Source organism: Misgurnus anguillicaudatus, unplaced genomic scaffold, assembly GCF_027580225.2.
Source record: "Misgurnus anguillicaudatus unplaced genomic scaffold, ASM2758022v2 HiC_scaffold_27, whole genome shotgun sequence".
In the NCBI taxonomy this organism is placed as follows: domain Eukaryota; kingdom Metazoa; phylum Chordata; class Actinopteri; order Cypriniformes; family Cobitidae; genus Misgurnus; species Misgurnus anguillicaudatus.
In genome coordinates, this window is record NW_027395277.1 from 771,457 (window position 1) to 796,126 (window position 24,670).

Below are 24,670 nucleotides of genomic sequence, written 5' to 3' on the forward strand. Positions count from 1 at the left end.
CATTTATCTGTAAGTATAGAGTGTAATGAAGGAGACATTAATATAAAAATAACCTTTATTTTGCGTTTCCAGTTGGTTGAGCATTGCATTAGCAGTGTGTTTTAAATCCCAGACAACACACATACTGATCAAATGTATAGCTTAAATGCACTGTAAGTCATTTAGGATAAAAGTACATGCTAAATACATAAATGTAAATAGATAATACAATATAATACAAAAACAAATTCAGCATACTTTATTGTAGTAAAGTGCTTCAGGGTATTTAAACTTAATTAAAAGTATACTAATTAACTTATTAGTATTATGTGCCATATGTAATACTACACAATACCATAGTATACCATACAGAAAATACTGACAGAATACTAAAGTGTAATAATTACAATAATAATATATCATATATAATATATATATAATAATAATAATATACATTACAATTATATTACTGTATTAAATAATAATAATAAGCATACGACTTTTCATGTGGGATGCTTCAAAAAACTATTATTATAAAAAAATATAAATACTCATGGGGCCTTTATCATTTTTTGGGATATAAAAAGATGTTAAAACAGATCATGCTACAGCATGAATGAATAAAAATCCTATGATTCTTCTGGTGTTGATTGTTTTCACAAATTTACAGGAGAGTTTATTAATGTGACGTCAGACATGATTCATATATGTCGTTTTATTTGCAGCAGCGCCCTCTATTGGTTGAGGTTTCCAGTTGTAGCGCTGACTCGCACTGCTTATCTTGTTGCAAGGCGAGAAACCTGATGATGCAGAAATAAATGAACTTTAAAACCTCATCACTCGTTTGCATATGTAAAATTACATTTTCATTTTAAATGTAAAAGAGATTGACACCTGGTCAGGTGAACCATGGCCTCCTCCACCTGCTGTTTGTTTTTAGCACTGCACTCAAAGAACTGGGCCTGGTAGTGCTGTCAACACAAATCACATCAATGCTAAGTGTGCATTCAAAATAGTCAAAAATGTGCAACTGGGTCATTTCTCACCTCTGCCAACTTCTTGCCCTGTGGTCTGGTCACCTGTCTCGTATCATGGGTGGCCAGGTCTGTCTTATTGCCTAGCAACATTAGACACGCCTCCTCTGCCATCTTTTCCTGCCAATCACACACACACACAAACAAAGTAAACCTTAAATCAAAGTTACACACTGATGTCTATGCAAAGCACTCTATATTTGCATATCAGTGTTGTCGTATTACGTAACCAGCCCATGCTGTTTTTTTATCCTTTAGGTACTTTACTCTTGGAGCTCACCTGCACTTGGTCCAGCCAATGGCGGACAGCCGTGAAAGTCGTCTCTTGGGTGACATCATACATGGCAACGATTCCATCCGCCTTGCGAAAGTACTGCTGCGTGATGCTGTGGAATCTGATGCCGAAAAATACACACTGTAAAAAATCCAATTAATGAAATGTTGGAAGGGCAAAAATATATAAGTTAAACCAATTTTCTTGTTTGGGCTTAGTTGAGTAGACATATTATTTTAAGTCTAGATAAATCTGTGTTTAAAACATTAAGTGAATGGTTATTTTCAAATTCAGTCAACATTCAGAATGGCTATGTTGACTGAACTAATTAAGACAAATCTGGTCAATATGTGGACTTATGACAGCTATGTTTCCTGACAACAAAATGCTCATAATATTACTGTTATTTGGTAACAAAATGTAATTTTAAGAGTTGTTCAGGCGTGAATGTATGTGCTTTAAGTTTAAATATGCGGTCGGTTAATATAGATAGCGTCTATTTAAAAATGTGCTCGGACACTTTCGGACGGAGATGAGCTCCAGAAGAGCTCCAGAAAATCACAGACACTTAAGCGCTCACACCCCGCCCAGCGCAGCCTCGCCTCGGCAAGCCCATCAGAAATCGACTGCTGGCTCTGATATCTCTGTGGCGTTTAAACATGCGATTTAATTCATTTTAATTTCTTATACTTAATAATAAAAGGTTTACCGGTATGTTTTAAATCATATTTTAGGATTGCACTTAAATGATATCGCTGTTGAATGATATTTCATATCTTTCACATTCGTTATAATCGGACTGCGTACTGCCTGCGAATTTGAACTTCAGAGCTGAAGGTGCGAGTGGAGAAATAGTCCCAATATCATAACAATCTTAAAACTTCTAAATATACCCGTGTGTGTACCCGTGTGCGTGCGTGTGTGCGCGCGCGCGCGTCCTCGCGCGTATGCATGTATGTATGGGCGTGCGTCTGTGTATTTTGAATTTAAAATGTTTTAACTCGGAAGGATCTGGATCACAGGTCATTTCATCTGAGATCAATCCGCACGCAACAGCTGGAATCACTTACTGATTCACACAAGGAAGGACACAAATCAGCCGTTTCCTCAAGTTCACGTCAGGTAAGTGTTTGTAATTAAATGTTAATTTTAGAATATATTAATTGGCAAAGACGCAAATACTCGACGTTTTTGTAATTATATTTTTGTAAAGATATATTAGAAGTGTGTTATGTTATGTGACCGAAGTAAAGTGGAGCTATTTTAGTTAAGATAAAAAGCCTGGATATAGGGTTGGTTTACCGGAGTTTAGAACTCGGTCTTTATTATAATTGGGACATTTTTACAAACAAACCTTATATAATACAATACTGGCGTGCATTTTGAGACAAAACAATAGCACTCATATGTTAAGAGATGTCAGTAAGTTATTTTAGTCAGTGAAAAGCCCTGTCCGAGAAAACCGCCCAATATTGTTTAATTATGTGTGATGTCTGAGGGAAATTTGGCCTAACATTAACGTTATTTAGGGAATAAAGTCTTTCACCGTCAAGCTTTATTATATTAAACATGTATTTATGTATGTTTGTGTGTTTATATTCCTCAGAGGGATACATAGCGAGACAGTCTCCGCTTGGACTGGCTGAGGAAAGTCTCCTAAATGGCCCTGGAGATGTTCTGACTGACTTTGGAGGCTTTTTGGACTGTTTTATGCCCTCTATTTAAAGACTTAATTCTGTATGTTCAGTCTGTATGATAAGTGAATAAAAAGCTTTTGTTTTTATGTGACTGAAGTTAATTATTTTGTTTACAACACCAGCATAAATTATTTGATAAATAATTTAAAAATGTTATTAAAAAAATCCCAAATAATAAATATTAATTGAAGTAACACATAAACCATTGAGTGAATACTTAAATTTTAATTGACAGAGTCTTTGCTGTAAGTTTTTAAAGATTCAACTGATTAAAACATTTTAGTTGAATGAACTATAAAGCTAATTGAGCCAACATACTTTTTTATATTTGAGTCAAATTTGGGCCAACTAAAAAACATCAATCCAGGAAACACTTTGGAGACAGAAATTGAGTGAACGTAAAATTTCTGTGGAACTAGTTACTAAAAAATAATTCATTGAGCCAACAATTTATTTTTTACAGTGCAGCTGTCAATCATTTTTAGGGTTGTTAACTACTCCAGAGGAACTGTGGATCACTAAGCCCTCTTTTTTGCAACCACTCCACTTCAAACACCTGGTATGCAATGCCAATTTTCCCCAAAATTACCTTTTTAATATTTTAAATGAAAAAAATGATCCTTTTACGGTTTTTAGTTTTGATTCTCAAAGCGATAAATAACACAAAACAACTTAATTTTTTTATCTAGACCTTTCTTGTCCTGCGGTGTCCCACAGCTGCAGAGCGACAGGTGTGGAGTCCAGCATCACAGTCTTCACCTGGAAATCCATCCCTGTCAATCAAACATGACAGGTCATGTGTCTCAGGTGGGTTACAGGTAAATCAAGGTGTGATTGCGTGACCCAAGCATCTTACCTACAGTTGAAGCCATGTTGTTGGGAAATTGACCTCTGGTGTAATGCTGGATGAATGAACTCTTTCCTACTCCTGAGTTTCCCAAAAACACAACCTTAAACACACGCTGTGGGTCACATACCACCCCCTTTTTGAGAAACAGAGAGAGAAAGAGGTCTTTATGCAAATGCATAAATATTTTTATTTGTATTTGAGGGTGAAGTTACAAAAAATGTGTGTCACCCATATGATCCCAGGTTCATCTTTTGCATCTAAGAGACACCTGCGGTTAAATTTGTAAAATTAATATAAATCTTTTTACATTGTGAACATTTTTACCGTGATTTTTTCGGACCGATTGTAAGTATTGTAAGTTTCTTCTTCTGTATCTTCGGCTGTCGAGAGTCTTTTTGGACGTGAATTTGTTAGTGAGCTGTCAGAGTCCTCGTCGAGCTCATCCATAGAGATTGTCTTCAGATGTCTTTAAAATTCACAAGATTTTGTGTTTATCTGATGTTGAATTACGTTTAATATAGCAAAAAATATTAGGAATGAAATACATAGATGATTTGCTGACCTCTTTGTTGATTTTCTTGGTTGAAAATAGTTTCCTAGTATTGATTCTCTCCTCTGTGAAGGTTTCATCACTTCGTCTATCTGAGGAACAGTATAAAATATTAAATATTATAAAATAGCTTTAATATAATAATATTTATTTTAACATACGTTTCTTTATGTCTATACTGTGTCCAGATAATGTTTTGAAATAAACATTATGATATTTTATTAGTATAATATTTATAGTATAAATATTTTAAAGAACAATATTATTGGGATAAGCTTAAAAATTTTAATTTTGTCTTTTAATTTCTTTACAATTTTCTTTTGTATGTAAATGTGTGTGTGTACTGAATCATCCAGAGTGATGAAGATCAAGATGAATAAACATTTTTATTGTTCACAGTTACAATAATTCACAACATTGTTTAGCTTCAGATCATTTCTTGTTTGTTCTTATTGAATCATTAAAGAAAAAAATACATTGCCATATGACACATCGGTAAAATTAAGAAGAAACTATAAAATAAAATGATGCTTAATTACAAAAAATATAATAAGAGGTTCTGACGTCATTCCCCGATTATGGGAAATTATAAAAATCTAATTTATGCTGATTTATTTAAAGTTATAAATCTAAGCAGAAGTTGACCATATAAAAAGTACATGTTTTTTTTTAAGAATTAGTTACTTATGTAACAGTCAGTCTCCAAATGTGACCCGTTTCATTGAGATGATTTATGTTCCAAATGTTCCACAAGCGATCATGGCACACGTCATCCTTTTCAGTTTCCTTGAAATCATTCCTTGTTCCTGACCAATGGACCAAATCCTCCCAAAAATATGTTTATGATTGCATTAAACGTGTCATTTTCCAGAAGAGCTTGTGGCCGTCTTCATCCAGTAACCGAGAGAACGTGGGTTTTAAAGAAACCCAGTGAATCACATCCAGCTGAAAGTATCCATTCACATTTAACTGCACTGGAGCAGTGCATTGTGGGTAATGCTACTTTGGCAAGTAGACAGACAAGTTTAATACGGGTAAACCGAGTGTGGCCACGGTGAGATGGTGTGTATGCAGCGGCACGGCGGATAAGGGGTGGGGGACATGAAGGGATGTTTTAGACTAACCATCTTCTGAGCCTGGTGGACGTCTTTATCATCCCGAAGACGCTTGTTCATATCCCTAAGAGACAGAAATAGAGAGAGTAAATATAATTGCAAATAAACATTTTAGTAATTTCATGTTTCTATGAACATCTTTAGTGGAAGAAAATATTACATATTTGTACATACACCTCTGGTGCTATCTGGTGCTGTCCCCTACTAAACCATTATGTTTGGATTGTTTATCATATAGTTTTACGACTTCTGAGATAACCACTCACATTAGTTATCAATAAGAACATCTGTTAGTTGTCAGGAAATAGTCACTTGTGTTTTGATTGGCCAGTTCCTGTGGCCTTATCTCTCAGATAAGATGGCTTAAAGGAGATGCTATAGTACAGAATTGCTTTACAGACATGAATACTACAGTGTACACGCATTGCACTGCATACTACAGGTGAGACATACAAGTTGCTTTACCTGAGCAGTTCAAGTTGTTTTATGAGACTTTCCCGCTCCTTCTGCATGTTTCTGGAAACTTTTAGGACTTCTCTGGAGTGAGAAATAGTCAGGGATCATTTTAATATAATGATACAATTTTGAATATAATATAGAAAGGATAATATGAGTTTAGATCATATCAGTCAGTCAGTCAATGAAATCTGTCAGTTATTGAATCTGTAAATAATTTAATCTGTCAGTCAATAAATCCAATAAATCTGTCAGTCAATGAATCTGTCAGTCAGTGAATCTGTCAGTCAGTGAATCTGTCAGTCAGTGAATTTGTCAGTCAATGAATCTGTCAGTCAATGAATCTGTCAGTCAGTGAATCTGTCAGTCAGTGAATCTGTCAGTCAGTGAATTTGTCAGTCAATGAATCTGTCAGTCAATGAATCTGTCAGTCAGTGAATCTGTCAGTCAGTGAATCTGTCAGTCAGTGAATTTGTCAGTCAATGAATCTGTCAGTCAATGAATCTGTCAGTCAGTGAATCTGTCAGTCATTGAATCTGTCAGTCATTGAATCTGTCAGTCAGTGAATCTGTCAGTCAATGAATCTGTCAGTCAATGAATCTGTCAGTCGTTGAATCTGTCAGTCGTTGAATCTGTCAGTCAGTGAATCTGTCAGTCAGTGAATTTGTCAGTCAATAAATCTGTCAGTCAATTAATCTGTCAGTCAATGAATCTGTCAGTCAATTAATCTGTGGATCAATTAATCTGTGAGTCAATGAATCTGTCAGTCAATGAATCGGTCAGTCAGTGAATTTGTCAGTCGGTGAATCTGTCAGTCAGTGAATCTGTCAGTCATTGAATCTGTCAGTCAATGAATCTGTCAGTCAATGAATCTGTCAGTCAATGAATCTGTCAGTCAATGAATCTGTCAGTCAATGAATCTGTGAGTCATTGAATCTGTCAGTCAATGAATCTGTCAGTCAATGAATCTGTGAGTCATTGAATCTGTGAGTCAATAAATCTGTCAGTCAATGAATCTGTCAGTCAATGAATCTGTCAGTCAATAAATCTGTCAGTCAATAAATCTGTCAGTCGTTGAATCTGTCAGTCGTTGAATCTGTCAGTCGTTGAATCTGTCAGTCGTTGAATCTGTCAGTCGTTGAATCTGTCAGTCGTTGAATCTGTCAGTCGTTGAATCTGTCAGTCAGTGAATCTGTCAGTCAGTGAATCTGTCAGTCAATGAATCTGTCAGTCAATGAATTTGTCAGTCAATGAATTTGTCAGTCAATAAATCTGTCCGTCAATGAATCTGTCAGTCAATGAATCTGTCAGTCAGTGAATCTGTCAGTCAATGAATTTGTCAGTCAATGAATTTGTCAGTCAATGAATTTGTCAGTCAATGAATTTGTCAGTCAATAAATCTGTCCATCAATGAATCTGTCAGTCAATGAATCCGTGAGTCAATGAATCTGTCAGTTGTTGAATCTGTCAGTGAATGAGTCTATAAATCATTGAATCAATCGATCAATAAATCTGTCAGTTGTTGAATCTGTCAGTGAATGAGTCTATAAATCATTGAATCAATCGATCAATAAATCTGTCAGTTGTTGAATCTGTCAGTCAATGAATCTGTAAGTTGTTGAATCTGTCAGTCAATGAATCTGTCAGTCAATGAATCTGTCAGTCAATGAATCTGTCAGTCAGTGAATCTGTCAGTCAGTGAATCTGTCAATTGTTGAATCTGTCAGTTGTTGAATCTGTCAGTCAATGAATCTCTCAGTTGTTGAATCTGTCAGTGAATGAGTCTATAAATCATTGAATCAGTCGATTAATGAATCTGTCAGTTGTTGAATCTGTCAGTCAATGAATCTGTCTGTCAATAAATCTGTCAGTCAATAAATCTGTCAGTCAGTGAATCTGTCAGTCAGTGAATCTGTCAGTTGTTGAATCTGTCAGTTGTTGAATCTGTCAGTCATTGAATCTGTTAATGGTTGAATCTATCAGACACACCTTTCTTTGCCCTTCTCCTGGTGTTTGATGTTGCTCTGCAGCTGCTGTAGTTGATTCAGAGCCTGCTGTAGCTCTTCACGGCTCTCATCGAGCTGCTCCTGAAGCTCCTGGTTGATGTGCTGCAGTTTGCGGTTCTGAATACGAACCTCGACCTGATCGCTAGTCAAAGCGCTGATCCTGCTCTCCAGCTACACACATTCAAACAAAGGTGAGCGAGAGCTTCATATGCTTTGATAGTAAAGCTCTGATGATGAATAAAGCGCTGATGATGAATAAAGTTTGTACCTCTCTCTGTTTGGTGAGGGTGAACTCCAGTTCCTGTTCTCTTGTCCTCAGTTCCTGAAGTAGATGCTCTTTTATGTCTCCCTCCCTTACACTGTCCTTCATCAACAGACCGACAACACATCATCACCAAAATGCATCGTCATAAACATCACCATCATTAATCACCCTCACAATAAACATCACCATTATCAATTCCATCATCCTCAATCCTACCAGTGCTTGTCGTTTCTCTCTCTCCTCTTTTAACTGACTCTCCATGTCTTCAAACATTGACCGAACCACTTGGTCATGGTCTTCTTCTCTCCTGCAGGACATTGAAACACATTTGTCAGACATCAGTCACATCATTCATCTCAAACGGACAGCATTGGGTACAAATGGACGTCTGACCTGCGTAGTGTCTGCTCTAGGTTGTCTCTCTCTTTGAGGGCGTCCTGAAGATGAGACACTGTGTAGGACAGGACCTCCTCCAGCGCGCTCAAGAGCTCAGGTTTGTCTCGCCGGAGCTCACACCAAAGACTGCACAACTCCCTCTGACTAATATACACACATAGTATATCTTTAAAGTATTCATAATAAAAAGTCAAAGCGATATATAGGTTAAGGTGTTGCTAAACGGTGTTGTTAGAAAAATGCATTTCTGATGATATTAAATAAAACCAAAACTACGCCATAATAAGACATAAAGATCAGTGAGGAGTTTCCTCTGTGCTCTCAGTCAATCTTGAGCTCAAGTTTAAACAATAACAGTGAGTTAAATACATAAAGATCTAAAGTCCAAAAGACAAGCACAGTTATTTATTATCATTTATCTCTGGTATGTACATTTACTCACTCTCTAAAGAGTTTATCAGCTCCCAGCTCTATGAGGATTTGTGTGAATCTGATCTCTGCAGGTTCAAAGCGCTCCTCCTCCTCCTCCTCCTCTACTCTCTCTTCTTCACCGCTCCTCGCTCGCTCCTCCGGCTCAAGACCAAAAAGCTCTCCTGTGACAGACAGAGAGGCCGTGTATACTTGTGTACTGCATTATATATACGGCATACTATTTTTAAATAATATGTGCAGTAGTATTCAGCATGTATTGCTAGATGTTTCAAACAGTGTTATGCTACAATCAAATTTATTTTTAAGCCTATATAGAACATTTTTCGTAATAATGTGTCACCCTGGACCACAAAACCAACAATAGCAATAGCCAACAATACATTGTAGGGATCAAAATGATCAATTTTTCTTTTATATTAAAGGCGGAGTCCACGATGTTTGAAAAACGCGTTGGAAAAGGAGACGGGCCGACTACCAAAACACACTTATAGCCAATCAAATCAAATCAAATGCCGGGTTGCGTATGTGTGGGGGGGTCTATCAACAGAAGGTCCAGATTCTATTGGGGTAGGGGCGTGTTTGTTTAGGTGATTTCAAATATCAACATTGGCTTTCAAACATCATGGACTCCGCCTTTAAGTAAAGGTCATGATCATGAGAAAGATATTTTGTAACTTTCCTACCGTAAATATATCAAAACTTTATTTTTGTCAGTGGATGCCATTTCCAAGGACTTCATTTGGACAACTTTAAAGACGATTTATTTTCTTAATATTTTTATTTATTTGCACCAACAGATTATATATTTTCAAATAGTTATATCTTGGCCAAATATTGTCCTATCAAACCATACATCAATGGAAAGCTTATCTTATTTGCAGCTTTTAGATTTTGTATAAATCTCAATTTTTAAAATTTTTTGTGGGTTTTGTGGTCCAGGGTCACATTTATGTTATACACATATTTATTGAAAAGGGTGTAGGCTGAAGCCTTATTATACTTTCTCTCTTTTTACCATTATTTAAAAAGCATCACGTTCCTTACTAGACAAAAACAAAGATTGGATAAAAAATATGCATTAGCATATTAGCTAATGCATTTGCTAATGTTAACAAACACAACATTGTTGTAAAGTGTTAAAAACGTATAGACCCCTTCAAGGTTTGTAAACATTGAATGACTATGGGGAGCGCGCGCAGCATGGGGTCAAACTGTTCATACCATCCAGGCTTTATAATTTAATCTAACAGGGCTGAAAAATCTCAAATGAAGTGAGCACTACAAACAAAAGCCTCATTGATATTTGCATTGTTCCAGTCTGCACGTTAATTGCTTGCAGCCGCAGATGTTGTACTTTTTTGTTTTTGAGATTCTGCATGAATCGCGAAAACTTAACGGAAGACCTGGTGCGATTTTCACAGCCCACGACGTAAGTAGGCATTTTTGACGATACCGAATAACACGCAACTCAATCTGCTGTAATGGCTTTTCTGACCCCGACATGCGCAGTGGAAACCGCCTGTGACGTGAACCGTGAAGGGGTCTATACATAACTACTAAATTTGCATTCCATGCCATAAAACACTGAAACAAATATTAATTCAATTTACTAAACTTTTTAAGGTAAGTGGTTGCAATCAATTTATTTAATCTACATTTAAACAAAAGTTTTTTGTTTTGTTTTGCTTTTCTAGTTTTTTGTTGTTGTTTAAATCTAGCTTAAATAAATTGATTGCGACCACGTACCTTAAAAAAATTGAGTAAATTGAATGAATCATATTTTTTAGTGAATCATTTCACATACAATGTTAAAAAAGTTAAAACAACATGATTTTGCAAGTCAATTCAACCTGCTATTTTAAGTTTTGGTTTGTGATAAGTTGACATAACTTATAAAAACAAGTAAAAAAAAATCTAACTTATTTTTACGTTAAAGCAGTGCTTCTCAATTATTTTCTGTCACGCCCCCCCTAGGAAGAAGTAAACATTTTGCGCCCCCCAACTCTCCACCGCAACTATAAATAGTATAATTTGTCTATAAAATGACACATCTGCAAAACATTGTATCCTTATTAACATTAAAGAAAACACAAAAAAGAAATATCGATCAACTTACATCAAAGAATAACTTTATTAACATTTTTTTTTAGTCTGTAACAGAAAAGACTTAAAATGCATCAATTTGCCTGAAAAAAAACAATCCTTATTTAAAGTATAATATTTTTTGACCATTTGATACTGAAAAATTAAATTAAATATAATCAATAAATAATAATAAAAACTCAAGCGGCTTATCAGCGTGATTGGGGTGTAATGTCTTTAAGTGACAGTGCAAAAAAAATAACTTCCTGAATAAGTATTTTCCCCGGGGTCTCGTGCGCCCCCCTGGTGTCACTTCGAGCCCCCCCCTGGGGGTCCCGCCCCACTATTTGAGAAGCACTGCGTTAAAGTAACATAAAAATATGTGTTGATTTGACAAAAATGCTGCATATTTTTTTTTACAGTGTAGACAAATAATTAAAACTTAAACTATTTACCACCTTATATTTTTCTTTTTAAATGTACACAATGATCTTAATTTCTTGTCAAAATTATACCAACTTCACATTTTTGACAGATATACATCTATGTTTGTCCTTGCCCTTAACTTTTTTAAACGGTATTTTTATAATTCCCCTAAATTTATATTGACGCTCTTTTCAAACAGCCTAGTAAATTATTATATGCTTTATACATCATTGGTACAGTATAGTAAATCTATAAAGCTACTGACCTAACACTGTAAAAATAATATAGGTTTTGCAAGTCAATTCAACCTACTATTTTATGTTTTGGCTTGTGAAAACTTAACTTAACATAACTTATAAAATCAAGTTGAAATTGTTTTACTTATTTTATGGGTTAAAGTAACAAAAATATATGTTGATTTGACAAAAATGCTTATTTTTTACAGTGCAGGTTATTTTTATTCTAATTCTAATCTAATTTCGTTTGATTTTTTTATCTATATTAAACCTTTTAGCAGTCCAATCAAATGATAAACCATGAGTCCTGGTGCATTGTGGGATATACAGACACTGACCTAAACCCGTGTGAAATTCGAGGGGTGTCAGGAATCCATTTTTCCCTCTGTCCAGACCGTCGAACACAGACTCCAACTGCTCCGAAGAGAGCGGCAACTCGACCTGTAACCTCTAGATGAACAAACACCCAAAATACCTCATTATACGTCTTATTTTATATAATTTATTACATTACCTGCCCAGATTTTGGAAAAAAATGTAATTGTTTATTTGTGCATTTATTCTGCAATAGAGGCTTTTTCTGTGTCAAAAATAAAGGTAAAATGCTGTCACTGAAGCAGTACCCTTTAAAAAAGGTCCTAATAGGTACCATTTAGGTACAAATATGTATCTTTGAACTGCCAATATGTACCTTTGAAGTACTAATATGCATCCTTTGGGTACAAAGGTGCACCTTTTTGATAGGGTACTGTCCCAGTGACAACTTTTGTACCTTTATTTCTGAGAGTGTATTATAATAGCAGCTTTCTGTAATATTCTGCAGGCATCTTTACCATACAGATCACATACACATACAACACTGTGCTGTCCGGTCTCACCTGCATGTCTCTCTTTGTGATGAACCCTTTTCCTTCTTTATCGCAGAGCTCAAACAACTCTTTGGCTTTGCTCATACTGTCACGGGCAGGAGACGGCGCTCTGTGGCCGGCGCTGCTGGGTGACTGTAACCTCGCCATACGGCCCGGCAAGGGACTCCGGCGTCTGGGGTTGGGGGACATCGGACCACTGCCTGTCCCTTCCAACACCAGACCGTCCCTTAGCCAGTTTGACATAACTACAGAGAGAGAGAGAAAGAGAGATAATAAAATACTGTACAAATATTTTATCTTCAGCGTTAATGAGGACCTAGCACCTTTCTCTAAACCAGTGCTTCTCAATTATTTTCTGTCACGCCCCCCCCCCTAGGAAGAAGTAAACATTTTGCGCCCCCCCAACTCTCCGCCGCGACTGTAAATAGTATAATTTGTCTATAAAATTACACATCTGCAAAACATTGTATCCTTATTAACATTAAAGAAAACACAAAAAAGAAATATCGATCAACTTACAACAAAGAATAACTTTATTAACATTGTTTTTTAGTCTGTAACAAAAAAGACTTAAAATGCATCAATTTGCCTGAAATAAAAAAAATCAACCCTTATTTAAAGTATAATATTTTTTGACCATTTGATACTGAAAAATTAAATTAAATATAATCAATAAATAATAATAAAAAACTCAAGCGGCTTATCAGCGTGATTGGGGTGTAATGTCTTTAAGTGACGGTGCAAAAAAATCACTTCCTGAAAAAGTATTTTCCCCGGGGTCTCGCGCGCCCCCCCTGGTGTCGCTTCGAGCCCCCCCTGGGGGTCCCGCCCCACTATTTGAGAAGCACTGCTCTAAACTGAGCTACTAACCCGACCCATGCTTTACATAGTTCAGAAAGGTTTTATCAGGCAGTATTAATGGTGTTGGGGAAATCTGTAGGTCACTTGGTAAAGCATTGTGTTAGCAACGCAATGGTCATGGGTTTGATTCCAGGTATACGTACGTGATACGTACCAAAGTGTCACTTTGGATAGAAGTGTTTGCCAAATGCGTAAAGGCAAATGCTGAGGTGGAGGACTTAGAAGGTCATGTATATATTTGCACTTACGGGTTTAACATTAAATATGTAATTTGGCATGGTTTACATAGTTAATTAGTTACGTAATTAGTAGGACATGCTGAGGATGGCTGAAATATCCTGCTTCCTAAAATAGCCAGAGAGTAATAGTTAACCAGGATGTTAAACAACCGTAATGTTTTCTGACCTCGGTCATGAGACTCGGTGACTCAGAGAAACTGCAAATATCAAATTTCAGGTAAAGGATTTTTAGTCACATGCCAATAGGTGGAAAACTGAGACTTGGATTAATTCCCCACAAACTAATTGCTTGTGTTTGATCAGACTGGTTTTGTGATAAAGAAAACACAACTCCTCCTTCAGTAAATGTCCAGCCTGTTTGAATGATTACGGTGATACTCACATGAGATTAATTTGAGTTTTTACTCAACTTATACAGTTTCATTTTAATACTGATCACAATATACAATCCAATGATGATAAGTACATAAAATCAAATTAAACAACCCATGCATTACATAAATACTAACTATTCACTAGACAGGGTTAAAATGCATGTCTGATCTGTCTTCATTTAAAAACAACTTGCATTGACATATCTTAACATACATCAGTGCCATTGTTTTGTTTCAAGATGTACGCCAGTATTGTTTGTAAAAACTACTCAAATGTCCTAATATAACTAAGACCTGGATTAATCTAAACCTTGTACGGGAAAGTGCCCTTATGTGTTTGATATACTATATCTTAAAAACATCATGCAAAGTGTTATCAGCATTAGGTTTGTGTCAAACACGTTTCCAATAGCAACAAAACACATGGGAATTTCTCACGGAAAGCCGGACGTACAGTATACTGTAAACAGACAGACAGACACTCCCTCGGACGCCATAAACAAATTCACATTGCTAGGCTAGTCCTTTCTCCTTAACTCAAACTACCATAAACTTTTACTGTCATAGAAATCTGATTTCTAAACTGCAAACACACAACTTTCTAAATCTTTGTCTTGCTCTTGTCCAGGATGCTCATATAGCAGAACAGGATGAAGTCATGTGACGGGACTGTATGTGTGTGTTTGTAAGAGGGAGTGTGCACAGAAACAAAGTAAGATGCAAATAAAGAGTGAGTTTACATAGACATTACTAAGAGCTCGTGAGCAATCAGGATTACGTGTCGCCCATGAGGTCTAGGAAAAAAACCCACAAACTAAATGACCAGAGGTCACATGAACAACAGGAAATATTTTCCTAATAAATAGATGGTTGATATTGCGGTTAGATCTAAACTGCTGTCGTGCAGATAAGCTCGGAGTGAACATAAATGATTTGAATCACGAGTGTCGAACAATTTTCAATTTTCATTACAATATGCAATGGCCCCTAAAATATTACAACTTTCTACTTTGGAAATGCTTTGCTTGAAAAGTGCCATATTTATAAAAATAAATGTTTTGTAACACAGTGACATTCATACATTATTTGTGGCATACTATAAATGTTTAAACACTTTAGGGTCCCCTATATTAACACAAGACATTATGGATGAGTTTGTGTCAAACTTTATGAGCATGACAATAAAACCATAGATCAATTCCCACACGCAAAGGTCACTAAACTTCCCTCGCTCCACCAAAATCACACAGAAAATATAAGTTTAAATCATTAATGTGTTATGCAAAACCAGGAAGAAAACAATGTGATATATCTGCCGACATGTGTGAGAATTACTTACTTCATATAGTCAAGACAATAAATGTGAAAACATTACAGAATACATTGTGTACCACCATAGCATTTATAAACTGACAGCCAAACAATATGATTACTATTCATATACCAGGATGGTACTTCAGTGTATTATTATGGTACTTCACCATAATGGCATGTATGATATAAATGATTGTCACAGTTTTGTTAAACACGGTTGATAAATAGTGAAAAACTGATCACAGGTCAAAGTTAGTGTCATACTTAATTTATACCATATGTCAGCACTGCCAACACACTTTCATAACGACAATAGTGTAGGAATTAAATATCTTAAGCAAAATAAATGACATAAAAAACTATACTCACCAGATTTCTAATGTGTTGTTCGTTCAGGTGAACAGCGCGTGTCACCTGCAGCAGTCGCAGGTGTCTCACCTGAGGTCTCTACAGTCAGAGCAGCGCCAATATCATCCGACAGAGGGCACCAGAGCGTGAAGCGTAACACTACCACATTGTTTATAATAAAGACGTACTTTTATTTAAAAATTCTTAATTTATAGCATTTTTTGTATTATTGAGATAACAGATGTACTCTTATTGTATTAGGATTATGGATTGAAAGAGATGGATGAGACGCAATGAAAGGCATAACCTGAAAAACTTTAGGCTTTTCTTTATTGTTTAAAGTTATTTTATCACCACTTATGCTCGATTTGCAATAGGAAAGCAGTTTAAACATCTCTGTTACTGAAAAAAAATCCCGTTATAAAATCAACAGATTTTAATTTACGTTATTTTTTACTTTTATTAATTTAATTTGTTTTTATTTTAATTTATTTTTACGTGTTTTTGTATTATATTATATTATATTATTACTTTTAATGTATCATTAATGTATCATTTGTAAATTTAATTAAGGAATTTACCTTTATTTTTACTTTAAAACTTTTATTTTGATGTTTTAGACTGACCAGTATCTCTTGTGATTTCTGTACGTTCATTTGCATTTTTTTAATAATAACAAAAAAAATCCTTGGAATAATGACAACATGTTTAACAAAATGTATTTAACTTATTTTTTATAGCAATCTTGTACTGAAGTTTGTCAGTAACTTTCTCTCTTTATTTCAGTCATTACGGTAACGCGGTCATTGGCCTCGCGCCGTTGCCATGAGCGACGCAATAGCGGCTCGTGCTCCGTGTGTCCCGATCAGCTCAAATCACAAACGATCCCGTAAAATCACAAGAAATAAGAAAGATTTTAGCATTCAGACGGACTTCACGATTGTTTTACGGATTTCAGACACACGAATGCTGAAGTTTTAACTGCACAGGTAAGAAACATTTGAAAGAAAATCCACTGTAGTTTACATATCTGTGTTTGCTTAGCAGTTAGCTAGTTAGCTGTTGGCCAGACTACACAAACGGCTTATCTCTTAAGATTTATCCCTATAAAAAGTTGAAAACTGTTATGTTTTTGAATGCCTTATCTTAGTATATAGACACACACAGTTACAAAAATAATCAGGTATCTTTAGGAAAGTGTAGTTTGAAAAAATTGCAAGTTTTCATCACTTAAATAACAAACCTAACATTTATCTGCTTTGCTAACGTGTTGGTAAACAGACGGCTACAACATTGCACGTGACAGACAGACAGATAAAGAAAAAAAGAAGCTTCCCTCCGTCATTACACACAAGTTAACCACATTCACTACAGTAAAAGTGCTGAATGATGAAAGTTGTTGTGTAATGAAAGTTGATATGTTATAAGACCTTGTTGTCTCTGTCCAGTAATCTGTTTAGACTCTGTGGAGTTTTGAATCAGAGATTAGCGGACAAGAACATCTCAACTCCTCGTGCACTCAGTGAAATTAACCCATAATCCCCTGCATGACCTCTGTAACCTCCGTCTGCTATTTAGACAACCTAATGTTGCAGGAATTTAACTCAGAGTTTGATAGATACTATATAGACAGGCAGATAGATATATGTTTAGACATATAAACAGGTAGCCAGATAGATAGATATTCTATTCCTTTATTAATACATTTTTAGGTAGACAGACAGATAGAAAGATAGAGAGATGGATGGATAGATAGATCTACAGTATAGATAGATAGATAGATAGATAGATAGATAGATAGATAGACAGACAGACAGACAGACAGACAGACAGACAGACAGACAGACAGATAGATAGATAGAGAAGTGAATAGACACAGAAGTAGCTAGATCGATAGGCAGGTAGGATGGATGGTTAGACAGAGAAGTAGATAGACACAGAAGTGGACAGACAGACAGACAGACAGACAGACAGACAGATAGATAGATAGATAGACACAGAGGTAGTAGGTAGATAGATAGACAGGTAGGTAGGTAGATAGCTAGCTAGAGGGATGGTTAGACAGAGAAGTAGATAGACACAGAAGTGGACAGACAGACAGACAGACAGACAGACAGACAGACAGACAGACAGACAGACAGACAGGCAGACAGGCAGATAGATAGATAGATAGATAGATAGATAGATAGATAGATAGATAGATAGATAGATAGAGAAGTAAATAGACACAAAGGTAGATAGATAGATAGATAGATAGATAGATAGATAGATAGATAGATAGATAGATAGACAGACAGACACAGAGGTAGGTAGATAGATAGACAGGTAGGTAGGTAGGTAGATAGCTAGCTAGAGGGATGGTTAGACAGAGAAGTAGATAGACACAGAAGTGGACGGACAGACAGACAGACAGACAGACAGACAGACAGACAGATAGATAGATAGAGAAGTAAATAGACACAAAGATAGATAGATAGATAGATAGATAGATAGATAGATAGATAGATAGATAGATAGATAGATAGATAGATAGATAGATAGATAGACAGGTAGGTAGGTAGGTAGGTAGGTAGGTAGGTAGGTAGATAGCTAGCTAGAGGGATGGATAGACAGAGAGGTAGACAGACACAGAAGTGGGTCAGACAGGTAGGTAGATAAATAGACAGACAGAGAGGTAGATAGACACAGAAGTGGGTAGACCGGTAGGTAGGTAGGTAGATAAATAGACAGACAGACAGGTAGATATACAGAAAGGTAGATAGCTAGATGGATGGATGGATGGATGGCTGGATGGATGGATACACAAAGAAGTGGGTAGACAGACAGGTAAGTAGAGTGGTAGGGTAGGTAGATGGATAGATATACAGACAGACAGACAGGTAGACAGAGAGATAGATAGGTAGATAGACAGAGAAGTATATAGACACAGAAGTGGGTAGACAGACAGGTAGGTAGCTAGGTAAATAAATAGATAGATAGACACACAGACAGGTAGGGAGACAGAGAGATAGATCGATTTTTAGTAATGATTGTTTTTTTCTTGCAGGAAAAGGATGTGTGAAGATCTTGACCAATGAAAATGCTGGAATGAGGAAAGAACTTTGAATATTCATTTGGGAATCCTCCAGTTATTCTCCAGTGTGATTGTTGCTTAGTTAACCGAACGCTTGGAGTCTATGGAACAATTCCAGGAATCATCCTTCCTTTCTGTCTTTCATTTCTATGGAGCACCTAGAAACGAGACGAGAAATGTGAATATCTTCATGTGAAATATCTGATGAAGACTAAACCTCAAGAGTTTGTTTATGGAGGAAGACTGTGGTACTTCAGCGTGTTCGTATATTCTGGAGTTCCTCCTCTCCGTATGAGTTCATATCACTGCAGAGATGCTTCAGACCAATAACTACTCACTGGTGTTACTTATCCAGTTAGCACTGCTAACCTTTGACCTGTTTGTCAACTCCTTCAGTGAACTTCTGCGGGCCGCCCCGGTCATCCAACTAGTCCTGTTTATGTGAGTTAGAGCGTATTATCTATTGTACGTTACGTGATATACAGTGATGTTACATGCGCTTGTTATTATACGGTCTTCTGTCTCTCCCTGCAGAATCCAGGACATCGGCATCTTGTTTAATGTCATCATCATTCTTCTCATGATGTTTAACACATACGTGTTCCAGGTGGGACTCGTGTCACTGTTACTGGAGAGATTCAGAGCACTGCTCATACTGTCTGCTCTCTATCTGACCCTCAGCATCTGCTTTCACTGCTGGGTCATGGTGCGTATGCACACATTCACTTTTATCTAAAGTGTTTATAATGACAGACTGACCTCCATACAACATTAGCATTTAAAACATTTAAAGGCATTTATTTTTTTCAAAAAACTACTAGCACAGTATTATGTATTTTTTATAAACGCTCCGTCCCTGTTCATAGGGTCGCCTGTTAATGATGTCGTCTCCACATTATCCTTGGTTTTACTGTGGTAGAAATCATAGATTTATTTAACTTCATGCAGCAGTGCACAGACCGATCGGCCTATGACATCAGAGTATCCAAAATGTATCTGTACAGCGTTGTATACATAAGTAGTACTTTAAGCTACGATCACACTAATCTGTTTTTTCTACTAAACCACTCTGTTAGGTTATGTTATAGTATAATGGTTATGCAAGTAAATTTAAATACTTTACAATTATGGCGACCTCTAGTGGTGAAAATGACATATTGTGCCTTTAACCGTGGGTTCACACCAGGCGTCAAAATCGCGTCTACCGCGCCTAGTTTGTCGCTTGAACAGTTTGAGTTTACTCGCTTCATTCGCGCGTGAAATTCTAGTCACCGAGACCTTCACGCGGAAATTTGCATCATGGGAGGGGCTTCTGCGACTCTGCTCGCTTCCTGTAATTACGTCACTACTAGAGCAAGCTCCTGATTGGTTAATGTATGTTTTAAAGCAACACTAAAGAGTTTTTGCTCTTTGCTCCCCCTACAGGTTGGAAGCGGAATTGTCCATTACCACTGTCGTAAATAATTAGCCTACTGCAGCAAAGCTGGCTCTGATTGGATTGTAGGTCTGCCGTAAAGCAAGTTTTTGTAGTTTTCACTCGAACTACAGGACCGCGACCCGACGGTTGGAAACTCTTTAGTGCGGTTTTGGCCGATAGAGGCTGCAAAGCGAATGTGAAAGTGCCGTTCACCCTGTTTCGAGTAGATGAACGACTGAAACTTTTTTGGAAACGTTATTTTAAGGTAAAAAAAACTCTTTAGTGTTACTTTAAAGGTCACTCTGCATCTGATCTTTATCAAAAGTCCTTCGCAAAAATGGAATTATCTCAGCTTTTTGCTCAAAATTGGGTGTTTTTGGAAAAAACCTACCCATATTTGAGAGGTGATTAACTCTTTCGCCGCCATTGACGAGATATCTCGTCAATTAAGAGAAAACGCTTCCCCGCCAATGACGAGATTTTCCGTCTTTCCGCAATATCGCTATTATCCACCAGGTGGCGCACTTCCGCAACTTATACAACCCGGAAGTAGCGCCTCACGTGAAAGAGAAAGAACTCCGTGTATGATTTAAAGATCGCTCTGCATCTGATCTTTATCAAAAGTCCTTCGCAAAAATGGAATTATCTCAGCTTTTTGCTCAAAATTGGGTGTTTTTGAAGAAACCTACCCATGTTTGAGAGGTGATTACAAGAGAATTAATGAAGGTAGGATGAAACGTCTTTTTTTGTTTGAAAGCAGAGGGTCAGTTCTTTTATTTGATTATATGTTTAGATATTTAAAGAAGAACATTTTCTGGAAGGCATTAAACTTTTGTGAAAATCATGAAAAATGCTGGGGCTGGCTGGCAACTTTTTTTTAAAAAACGCTGGTGGGGAAAGAGTTAAAAGAGAACTAATGAAGGTAGGATGAAACGTCTTTTTTTGTTTGAAAGCAGAGGGTCAGTTCTTTTATTTGATTATATGTTTAGATATTTAAAGAAGAACATTTTCTGTAATGCATTAACTTTTGTAAAAAAATAAATGAAAAATGCTGGCGCTGGCTGGCAACTTAAAAAAAAATGCTGGCAGGGAAAGAGTTAAATATGGGTATTTTTTTCAAAAATATCAATTTCTTAGCAAAAAGCTGAAATATAAAAATTTTTGTAAAATAATTTTGTTAGAGATCAGATTCAGAACGATTATCTAAACATACATAGAGTTTAAAATTAATAAATAATGTTTTTGGCTTCAGGTTTTTTATAAATTGGGTAAGTGCGCCATCTAGTGGATATCGCGGTACTACAGAATAACATAAAAACTCATCAGGAACAATTTTTTTCATGCAAATGTATTCTCTTAAGGACAATTTTTCCCAAATTATTAAAAATATCTGCATGATTTTCATGTACTGTTTATATTTCTGTCAGAATCTGAGGTGGATGGATTCGAATCGTTTCATGTGGACGGATGGCCTGCAGGTTCTCTTTGTATTCCAGAGACTCGGTAAGCCAACCGTGAAACTTCAGCCAAAACATGATTGGATTTCAGACAAAGGTCACTGTCAATATTGTCAAGAATCTCTTAATCATTTCTGTTCGATTTAACCTTTCTTTTTATTAAGACACTATATTTTGTATTCTTTAATTATTATTAATAATTAAAGAATACAAAATATAGTTATTATAGATATCTATTTAAATATTTTTTTACATTTTCATACAGTAGAACAGAGTCTTTAACTTCTTTTACATTTACATAGTTATAATCATTGTGTATAATTATTTTTAGTACATATGGATAACATTTTAATTTTACTGAATATATTTTAACATGCAAACATTCTGCTTTTCATTTAAATAAAGTTTTAATGTCTATTATTCATCTATTAATGCTGTTTTTATGCCTAATTTCAGCCGCTGTGTTGTATTACTACTTCTACAAACGCACATCTGAATACCTGGGCGATCCCAGACTTTACGAGGACTCTCCGTGGCTCCGGGATGCGTTTGCTAGAGCTCGACAGTGAACGGTCCGTGTGGTTTACAAGAATACAGAATAAAACACTGAAGAGATACAAGAGGAACATTACTGCTGATATATTCTGGATGCTGGATCTTCTGTTGAAAATGAATGGTTGTTCTTCAGAGATTTTAAGACAGACGAAACGAGGACTCCTGCAAAACTTTATTTCAAGGAAAGAGACCAAAATAGCGCTCATGGGACACAAGATGGATCGTATTCTCCATCTGAAATAAAGAAAAGTGACCAATTTATGTCTCAATGAAAACTGATGTCTGAACGTTTTGATCATTTTACTGCGGTGTAAAGGTTAAAGTTATGTGTTTACAGATCAAACTCTTCAGGGCTTTTATAAGTTTTAATGACAATCAAATGAAAAGGAAAATGTGTCCTTTCCACACCTACCAGCTCCACCAAATTGACCATTGTGTTGTTTTATCTGAATCACTCGCAGTTGTATAATGTGCAGTGTATGTAGTTTTGGATTACGGCTGACAGCAGTGATTGATTTGATTGTACAGATTTTTATGGAAATTGAGTTGGATCGGTTTGAGGAATCTTGACTTGGATTTTTTGTAAAGAAATTTTTAAAATATTGTTTGTAAATATTTTTACACAAGGCTCCATCCCTCACGTGACACTGCAGAGAGGACTGGCAGGTTTGAAGAATGAATGAATGTTTTCACAAAGGTCCTCCAATAAAAAACACATTCTTCAAACTCTGAATTCTTTAAATGTTAGCGAGTGTAAACAAAGTGCCTCACTTTCCCAAACTTTATGCAAAGAGATTAAACGTCACAGTTTCTAATACAGCATCAGTGCAGTTATTCGTATCAATGCTGACATTGTAATAAGACTTTCTTTTCATTGTACGTCACTCGTTGACTCGTGATGATGATAAAGGAAATTGTCAAGGTACAATCTTACTGTCTGTGTTTCAGGTTTATTTTAAGGCTTTAGATTAGACAGACTGCTCTATTCTGATCTGTGAGATTAAACTGGGATTGGGGTATTACACACCACAAACAGCCTGCTGGACATAAATAGCACACTCCTTTATCAAATACACAGCTGACTTACCCTTTTCATTAACTTACTTACACCGGCTTATTTATTTTGTTAAATGTCAGGACATATACACTCTCAGAAATAATTGTACAAAAGCTCTGTCACTTCATAAAGGTCCTAATATACCATTTAGGTACAGATATGTATACATTTGGTACAAGGTGTATTTTTGAAAGGGTACCAGTCAGATTTTGAACGTTTAACAGCTCAGCTGGTCTGTATGTAGTTAAGATGTGAAAGTCTGTTGCCTGGATAAATAAAATAGACATTTTACATTCATGGCTATTGCAATAATTAAAAAGTGGCTGATACTGGACATGCTGTGTCGTAAGGGGGATTGAAATCATGCGATGTGGCCTATCGAGCCAATTCGTTTTCAATTGCAGTCATCAATGTCAACAGGTGTGGATGAACATAATTGTAAAGTGTGCCAAAATATCCATTTGATAATCTCATAACACCATTTGGTAATCTCTACATACTGCAGGTGAGTAAAGGATAGGTTTGTTTATGTATTAATGTTTATTAATCATAGTCTGTAGATAAAAGCAATGTCTCATATGTTTTGTTAATGTTCAGAAAGGCTATAATGCATCAGTAATATATAACGTATTGCTTCACTGTTGTTTAAATGTTTTACATGAGTATCAATATGTTTTAAAGCAGCTAGATTATTATATTAAAATTATATTTGTCACAACAGCAACACTGACCCCTGCTGACCATGAATGAAAGTTGGAATCTGGGATGATCCAGAGAGACAGCAGGCGCAAAATGCGGCAGCGGCATCTCGTAGCGGCACTTCCGGCGTCAACTTCAGCAGCCAGTGACGTTCTCCGGCATTTCGGAGCGGCATCTCGCGCAGCCAGTGAATTTCTTTCGCAGTGTGGCTGTTGGTAGCAACTTCCGCGGACCAATTACATAATTTCACTTTAAAACTACATTTGAACTTTCATTTTATCATGAAATTTGTTAATATAGTAGTATTAATCTCCAGCAGCCATGGACTTTTATCCGGCAGTCCGTGACTTTCTCCAGCAGATGTCGCTCTCTCTGTCTGTGGATATATATATATATATATATATATATATATATATATATATATATATATATATATGGATATGCAACATAACGAAACGTTTTATATTAAAAATTAAAGGATTGCAGTAATGAAGACACCCTTCAGCTCTTGCTGTTGTTCACTGTTTATTAAATAAGGTTTAATTTGTAGCCTAATTGTGTACAAAATATAAAGCATGTAAAGCATCAATTCTGGCAAAATCTGTAGTT

At 36.1% G+C, this 24,670-nt stretch overlaps 3 protein-coding genes across 4 annotated transcripts; 1 reads left to right on the plus strand and 2 right to left on the minus strand.

Annotated features, from left to right (window-relative positions):
• Positions 1–58: 58 nt before the first annotated feature.
• LOC141362499 (EF-hand calcium-binding domain-containing protein 4B-like) lies at positions 59–4,012 on the minus strand. The gene is made up of 6 exons (XM_073864664.1): positions 3,841–4,012; positions 3,676–3,757; positions 1,294–1,408; positions 1,026–1,133; positions 874–950; positions 59–779 (listed from the first exon to the last, which is right to left on the minus strand). The coding sequence occupies exons 1-6, from the start codon at positions 4,010–4,012 to the stop codon at positions 695–697; spliced, it is 639 nt and encodes a 212-aa protein (XP_073720765.1). The 3' UTR covers positions 59–694.
• On the minus strand, positions 3,992–15,976 carry LOC141362495 (EF-hand calcium-binding domain-containing protein 4A-like). 2 transcript variants are annotated; one of them, XM_073864656.1, is made up of 12 exons: positions 15,825–15,976; positions 12,677–12,912; positions 12,137–12,248; positions 9,065–9,215; positions 8,620–8,766; positions 8,443–8,533; positions 8,230–8,325; positions 7,945–8,132; positions 5,965–6,036; positions 5,509–5,563; positions 4,397–4,476; positions 3,992–4,300 (listed from the first exon to the last, which is right to left on the minus strand). In XM_073864656.1, the coding sequence occupies exons 2-12, from the start codon at positions 12,908–12,910 to the stop codon at positions 4,138–4,140; spliced, it is 1,389 nt and encodes a 462-aa protein (XP_073720757.1). In that variant the 5' UTR covers positions 12,911–12,912; positions 15,825–15,976; the 3' UTR covers positions 3,992–4,137. The 2 variants fall into 2 exon arrangements, with proteins under 2 accessions (XP_073720757.1, XP_073720758.1); XM_073864657.1 differs by lacking the exons at positions 3,992–4,300; positions 4,397–4,476 and having other exon boundaries at positions 4,752–5,563; positions 15,825–15,975.
• Positions 15,977–16,578: 602 nt separating this feature from the next.
• Positions 16,579–23,659, plus strand: LOC141362466 (transmembrane protein 138). Its single transcript, XM_073864569.1, has 6 exons — positions 16,579–16,792; positions 18,850–19,090; positions 19,167–19,317; positions 19,411–19,582; positions 21,721–21,796; positions 22,207–23,659. The coding sequence occupies exons 3-6, from the start codon at positions 19,190–19,192 to the stop codon at positions 22,317–22,319; spliced, it is 489 nt and encodes a 162-aa protein (XP_073720670.1). The 5' UTR covers positions 16,579–16,792; positions 18,850–19,090; positions 19,167–19,189; the 3' UTR covers positions 22,320–23,659.
• Positions 23,660–24,670: the final 1,011 nt, after the last annotated feature.

Excerpts from the sequence above, each read along its gene's own strand:
- LOC141362499 (XM_073864664.1), bottom strand. The coding sequence starts at position 4,012 with ATGCATTTGCATAAAGACCTCTTTCTCTCTCTGTTTCTCAAAAAGGGG. Across the intron at positions 1,409-3,675 it reads GACACCGCAGGACAAGAAAG|ATTCCACAGCATCACGCAGC; the intron begins GTCTAGATAAAA and ends TTTCGGCATCAG. Across the intron at positions 951-1,025 it reads AGGGCAAGAAGTTGGCAGAG|CACTACCAGGCCCAGTTCTT; the intron begins GTGAGAAATGAC and ends TTGTGTTGACAG.
- LOC141362495 (XM_073864656.1), bottom strand. The coding sequence starts at position 12,910 with ATGTCAAACTGGCTAAGGGACGGTCTGGTGTTGGAAGGGACAGGCAGT. Across the intron at positions 5,564-5,964 it reads AAACAACTTGAACTGCTCAG|GGATATGAACAAGCGTCTTC; the intron begins GTAAAGCAACTT and ends TCTGTCTCTTAG. Across the intron at positions 4,477-5,508 it reads TCCACCAGGCTCAGAAGATG|ATAGACGAAGTGATGAAACC; the intron begins GTTAGTCTAAAA and ends ACTGTTCCTCAG.
- LOC141362466 (XM_073864569.1), top strand. The coding sequence starts at position 19,190 with ATGCTTCAGACCAATAACTACTCACTGGTGTTACTTATCCAGTTAGCA. Across the intron at positions 19,318-19,410 it reads ATCCAACTAGTCCTGTTTAT|AATCCAGGACATCGGCATCT; the intron begins GTGAGTTAGAGC and ends CTCTCCCTGCAG. Across the intron at positions 21,797-22,206 it reads CTTTGTATTCCAGAGACTCG|CCGCTGTGTTGTATTACTAC; the intron begins GTAAGCCAACCG and ends GCCTAATTTCAG.